Consider the following 7,269-nt stretch of genomic DNA (forward strand, 5'->3'; position numbering starts at 1 on the left):
AAAGGGATGGGGACAGCATGGGGATGGGGACACTGCGGGGACAGGGACACCACGGGGATGCCATCCTGGGCATCCAGAACGGTCCCGCTGCCTGGCCAGCCCCCCCGCCAGCCAGCCCACCCTGCAGCTGCAGGTCAGGGGACACTGGGGGGGACATGGGGGTGGGAGGGGACATGGACACACCGTGGGGACCCCCCCCACACACACACAAAGGGATGGGGGAGGGTATGGGAGTGGGAGGGCTACGGGGAGACCAAAGGGATGGGGATGACATGGGGACAGGGACACCACGGGGATGCCATGGGGATGGGGACCACGGGGATGGGACATCGTGGGGCTGGGGCCACCATGGGGACCACAGGGATGGAGATCACTGGGGTGGGACATTGTGGGGCCACCATGGGGACCACAGGGATGGAGATCACTGGGGTGGGACATTGTGGGGCCACCATGGGGACCACAGGGATGGAGATCACTGGGGTGGGACATTGTGGGGCCACCATGGGGACCACAGGGATGGAGATCACTGGGGTGGGACATTGTGGGGCCACCATGGGGACCACAGGGATGGAGATCACTGGGGTGGGACATTGTGGGGCCACCATGGGGACCACAGGGATGGAGATCACTGGGGTGGGACATTGTGGGGCCACCATGGGGACCACAGGGATGGAGATCACTGGGGTGGGACATTGTGGGGCCACCATGGGGACCACAGGGATGGAGATCACTGGGGTGGGACATTGTGGGGCCACCATGGGGACCACAGGGATGGAGATCACTGGGGTGGGACATTGTGGGGCCACCATGGGGACCACAGGGATGGAGATCACTGGGGTGGGACATTGTGGGGCCACCATGGGGACCACAGGGATGGAGATCACTGGGGTGGGACATTGTGGGGCCACCATGGGGACCACAGGGATGGAGATCACTGGGGTGGGACATTGTGGGGCCACCATGGGGACCACAGGGATGGAGATCACTGGGGTGGGACATTGTGGGGCCACCATGGGGACCACAGGGATGGAGATCACTGGGGTGGGACATTGTGGGGCCACCATGGGGACCACAGGGATGGAGATCACTGGGGTGGGACATTGTGGGGCCACCATGGGGACCACAGGGATGGAGATCACTGGGGTGGGACATTGTGGGGCCACCATGGGGACCACAGGGATGGAGATCACTGGGGTGGGACATTGTGGGGCCACCATGGGGACCACAGGGATGGAGATCACTGGGGTGGGACATTGTGGGGCCACCATGGGGACCACAGGGATGGAGATCACTGGGGTGGGACATTGTGGGGCCACCATGGGGACCACAGGGATGGAGATCACTGGGGTGGGACATTGTGGGGCCACCATGGGGACCACAGGGATGGAGATCACTGGGGTGGGACATTGTGGGGCCACCATGGGGACCACAGGGATGGAGATCACTGGGGTGGGACATTGTGGGGCCACCATGGGGACCACAGGGATGGAGATCACTGGGGTGGGACATTGTGGGGCCACCATGGGGACCACAGGGATGGAGATCACTGGGGTGGGACATTGTGGGGCCACCATGGGGACCACAGGGATGGAGATCACTGGGGTGGGACATTGTGGGGCCACCATGGGGACCACAGGGATGGAGATCACTGGGGTGGGACATTGTGGGGCCACCATGGGGACCACAGGGATGGAGATCACTGGGGTGGGACATTGTGGGGCCACCATGGGGACCACAGGGATGGAGATCACTGGGGTGGGACATTGTGGGGCCACCATGGGGACCACAGGGATGGAGATCACTGGGGTGGGACATTGTGGGGCCACCATGGGGACCACAGGGATGGAGATCACTGGGGTGGGACATTGTGGGGCCACCATGGGGACCACAGGGATGGAGATCACTGGGGTGGGACATTGTGGGGCCACCATGGGGACCACAGGGATGGAGATCACTGGGGTGGGACATTGTGGGGCCACCATGGGGACCACAGGGATGGAGATCACTGGGGTGGGACATTGTGGGGCCACCATGGGGACCACAGGGATGGAGATCACTGGGGTGGGACATTGTGGGGCCACCATGGGGACCACAGGGATGGAGATCACTGGGGTGGGACATTGTGGGGCCACCATGGGGACCACAGGGATGGAGATCACTGGGGTGGGACATTGTGGGGCCACCATGGGGACCACAGGGATGGAGATCACTGGGGTGGGACATTGTGGGGCCACCATGGGGACCACAGGGATGGAGATCACTGGGGTGGGACATTGTGGGGCCACCATGGGGACCACAGGGATGGAGATCACTGGGGTGGGACATTGTGGGGCCACCATGGGGACCACAGGGATGGAGATCACTGGGGTGGGACATTGTGGGGCCACCATGGGGACCACAGGGATGGAGATCACTGGGGTGGGACATTGTGGGGCCACCATGGGGACCACAGGGATGGAGATCACTGGGGTGGGACATTGTGGGGCCACCATGGGGACCACAGGGATGGAGATCACTGGGGTGGGACATTGTGGGGCCACCATGGGGACCACAGGGATGGAGATCACTGGGGTGGGACATTGTGGGGCCACCATGGGGACCACAGGGATGGAGATCACTGGGGTGGGACATTGTGGGGCCACCATGGGGACCACAGGGATGGAGATCACTGGGGTGGGACATTGTGGGGCCACCATGGGGACCACAGGGATGGAGATCACTGGGGTGGGACATTGTGGGGCCACCATGGGGACCACAGGGATGGAGATCACTGGGGTGGGACATTGTGGGGCCACCATGGGGACCACAGGGATGGAGATCACTGGGGTGGGACATTGTGGGGCCACCATGGGGACCACAGGGATGGAGATCACTGGGGTGGGACATTGTGGGGCCACCATGGGGACCACAGGGATGGAGATCACTGGGGTGGGACATTGTGGGGCCACCATGGGGACCACAGGGATGGAGATCACTGGGGTGGGACATTGTGGGGCCACCATGGGGACCACAGGGATGGAGATCACTGGGGTGGGACATTGTGGGGCCACCATGGGGACCACAGGGATGGAGATCACTGGGGTGGGACATTGTGGGGCCACCATGGGGACCACAGGGATGGAGATCACTGGGGTGGGACATTGTGGGGCCACCATGGGGACCACAGGGATGGAGATCACTGGGGTGGGACATTGTGGGGCCACCATGGGGACCACAGGGATGGAGATCACTGGGGTGGGACATTGTGGGGCCACCATGGGGACCACAGGGATGGAGATCACTGGGGTGGGACATTGTGGGGCCACCATGGGGACCACAGGGATGGAGATCACTGGGGTGGGACATTGTGGGGCCACCATGGGGACCACAGGGATGGAGATCACTGGGGTGGGACATTGTGGGGCCACCATGGGGACCACAGGGATGGAGATCACTGGGGTGGGACATTGTGGGGCCACCATGGGGACCACAGGGATGGAGATCACTGGGGTGGGACATTGTGGGGCCACCATGGGGACCACAGGGATGGAGATCACTGGGGTGGGACATTGTGGGGCCACCATGGGGACCACAGGGATGGAGATCACTGGGGTGGGACATTGTGGGGCCACCATGGGGACCACAGGGATGGAGATCACTGGGGTGGGACATTGTGGGGCCACCATGGGGACCACAGGGATGGAGATCACTGGGGTGGGACATTGTGGGGCCACCATGGGGACCACAGGGATGGAGATCACTGGGGTGGGACATTGTGGGGCCACCATGGGGACCACAGGGATGGAGATCACTGGGGTGGGACATTGTGGGGCCACCATGGGGACCACAGGGATGGAGATCACTGGGGTGGGACATTGTGGGGCCACCATGGGGACCACAGGGATGGAGATCACTGGGGTGGGACATTGTGGGGCCACCATGGGGACCACAGGGATGGAGATCACTGGGGTGGGACATTGTGGGGCTGGGGCCAACAAGGGGATCACAGGGATGGGACATTGTGGGGCTGGGGACACCAAGGGGACACCATGGGGATGGGGACCACGGGGATGGGCCATGGTGGGGCTGGTGCCACCGTGGGTCTGTGGAGCAGGGCAGAGCCAGGTGGGGTTGCCCTGGAGGTGGCCACCGCGGGTGGTGACGTCCCGGGGGGGGTTGGTGGCAGGACGCTGACATCCGGGAGCTGCCCCGGGCCGGGGAGGCCTCGGCCGCCTTCACCTTCTTCCGCTCCTACAAGGACGGGCTGTGGCGCTTCGAGTCCGTCGCCAACCCCGGCTGGTTCCTCTGCACCTCGGCCCGCGGGCACCAGCCCCTGGGCCTCTCCCGCCACCCCGATGCCACCCACCTCCTCGACTTCTACTTCCAGCTCTGCTGAGCCCACCCCACCCCCACCCCACCCCTGGGGACAGGGACATCCCCCCAGTGATGGGGACATCCCCCCCACCAGGGATGGGGACAACCCACCCAGGATGGTGCCATCCCCCTGGAGATGGTGACATCCTTCTGGGGATGGTGCCACCCCCTCTGGGGACAGTGATATCCCACCCAAGATGGTGCCATCCCCCTGGAGATGGTGCCACCCCCTCTGAGGATGGGGACATCCCCCCAGTGATGGTGACATCCCACCCAGGATGGTGCCATCCCTCCCTGGGGATGGTGCCATCCCCCCAGTGACAGTGCCATCCTCCTGGGATGATGACATCCCCCTCTGGAGACCATGCCACCCCCCCGGGGACAGTGACATCCTCACCCCAGTGATGGTGCCATCCCACCCAGGATGGTGCCATCCCCCTGGAGATGGTGACATACTCTTGGGGATGGTGCCACCCCCTCTAGGGACGGTGACATCTCCCCAGTGATGGGGACATCCCACCCAAGATGGTGCCATCCCCCTGGAGATGGTGCCATCCCCCTCAGGATGGTGCCATCCCCCTCTGGTGACCATGACATCCTCCCCAGTGATGGTGCCATCCCCCCAGTGATAGTGCCATCCCCCTGGGACAATGACATCCACCTCTGGAGACCATGCCACCCCCCGTGGGACAATGTCATCCTCATCCCAGCAATGGTGCCATCCCCCTGGGGACAGTGCCATCCCACCCAGAATGGTGCCATCCCCCTGGAGAAGGTGCCATCCCTCCCTGGGGACGGTGCCATCCCCCCAGTGATGGTGACATCCCCCCTAGGATGGTGCCATCCTCCCCCCTGGGATGGTGCCATCCCCCTGGAGATGGTGCCAGCCCCTCAGGATGGTGCCATCTCCCTCTGGTGACCATGACATCCTCCCCAGTGATGGGGACATCCCCTCAGGGATGGTCCCATCCTCCCCTGGGAGGGTGCCACCCTCAGCCAAGTGATGGTGCCATCCCACCCAGGATGGTGCCACCCCCCCAGTGATGGTGACATCCCCCACAGGATGGTGCCATCCCCATGGAGACGGTGCCATCCCTACCTGGGGACGGTGCCATCCCCCTCAGGATGGTGCCATCCTCCTCTGGTGACCATGACATCCTCCCCAGTGATGGTGACATCCCACCCAAGATGGTGCCATCCCCTCTGGGGATGGTGCCATCCCCCTGGGACGATGACATCCCCCTCTGGAGACCGTGCCACCCCCCCTGGGGACAGTGACATCCCCCCAGTGATGGTGCCATCCCTCCAGTGATGGTGACACCCTTCTGGGGATGGTGCCACCCCCTCTGGGGATGGGGACATACCCCCAGTGATGGTGACATCCCACCCAGGATGGTGCCAAGTGATGGGGACATCCCCCCCACCAGGGATGGGGACAACCCACCCAGGATGGTGCCATCCCCCTGGAGATGGTGACATCCTTCTGGGGATGGTGCCACCCCCTCTGGGGACAGTGATATCCCACCCAAGATGGTGCCATCCCCCTGGAGATGGTGCCACCCCCTCTGAGGATGGGGACATCCCCCCAGTGATGGTGACATCCCACCCAGGATGGTGCCATCCCTCCCTGGGGATGGTGCCATCCCCCCAGTGACAGTGCCATCCTCCTGGGATGATGACATCCCCCTCTGGAGACCATGCCACCCCCCCGGGGACAGTGACATCCTCACCCCAGTGATGGTGCCATCCCACCCAGGATGGTGCCATCCCCCTGGAGATGGTGACATACTCTTGGGGATGGTGCCACCCCCTCTAGGGACGGTGACATCTCCCCAGTGATGGGGACATCCCACCCAAGATGGTGCCATCCCCCTGGAGATGGTGCCATCCCCCTCAGGATGGTGCCATCCCCCTCTGGTGACCATGACATCCTCCCCAGTGATGGTGCCATCCCCCCAGTGATAGTGCCATCCCCCTGGGACAATGACATCCACCTCTGGAGACCATGCCACCCCCCGTGGGACAATGTCATCCTCATCCCAGCAATGGTGCCATCCCCCTGGGGACAGTGCCATCCCACCCAGAATGGTGCCATCCCCCTGGAGAAGGTGCCATCCCTCCCTGGGGACGGTGCCATCCCCCCAGTGATGGTGACATCCCCCCTAGGATGGTGCCATCCCCCTGGGATGATGACATCCGCCTCTGGAGACCATGCCACCCCCCCTGGGGACAGTGACATCCCCCCAGTGATGGTGACATCTCACCCAAGATGGTGCCATCCCCCTCAGGATGGTGCCATCCCCCTCTGGTGACCATGACATCCTCCCCAGTGATGGTGCCACCCCCCCGGGGGTGGGTGACACCCCCCCAGGGATGGTGACATCTCACCCAAGATGGTGCCATCCCCTCTGGGGATGGTGCCATCCCCCTGGGACGATGACATCCCCCTCTCGAGACCGTGCCACCCCCCCTGGGGACAGTGACATCCCCCCAGTGATGGTGACATCCCACCCAAGATGGTGCCATCCCCTCTGGGGATGGTGCCATCCCCCTGGGACGATGACATCCCCCTCTGGAGACCGTGCCACCCCCCCTGGGGACAGTGACATCCCCCCAGTGATGGTGCCATCCCTCCAGTGATGGTGACACCCTTCTGGGGATGGTGCCACCCCCTCTGGGGATGGGGACATACCCCCAGTGATGGTGACATCCCACCCAAGATGGTGCCATCCCCTCTGGGGATGGTGCCATCCCCCTGGGACGATGACATCCCCCTCTCGAGACCGTGCCACCCCCCCTGGGGACGGTGCCATCCCCCCAGTGATGGGGACATCCCCCCAAGGATGGTGCCATCCCCCTGCAGATGGTGCCACCCCCTCTGGGGACCGTGCCATCCCCCCAGTGACAGTGCCATCC

At 63.9% G+C, this 7,269-nt stretch overlaps 1 protein-coding gene across 1 annotated transcript in view; it reads left to right on the forward strand.

Moving 5' to 3' along the window:
- Nucleotides 1-5,080, forward strand: part of LOC106900072 (interleukin-1 family member 10-like) — an 8,977-nt gene extending 3,897 nt beyond the window's left edge. The window contains 3 exon segments of the mRNA XM_014962041.1: nucleotides 45-81; nucleotides 84-133; nucleotides 4,166-5,080. Coding sequence (XP_014817527.1) covers nucleotides 45-81; nucleotides 84-133; nucleotides 4,166-4,375 — 297 coding nt within the window. The 3' untranslated portion in view covers nucleotides 4,376-5,080.
- Nucleotides 5,081-7,269: the final 2,189 nt, after the last annotated feature.

The sequence above is a fragment of the Calidris pugnax genome, unplaced genomic scaffold (assembly GCF_001431845.1).
Source record: "Calidris pugnax isolate Ruff unplaced genomic scaffold, ASM143184v1 scaffold1228, whole genome shotgun sequence".
Taxonomy (NCBI): domain Eukaryota; kingdom Metazoa; phylum Chordata; class Aves; order Charadriiformes; family Scolopacidae; genus Calidris; species Calidris pugnax.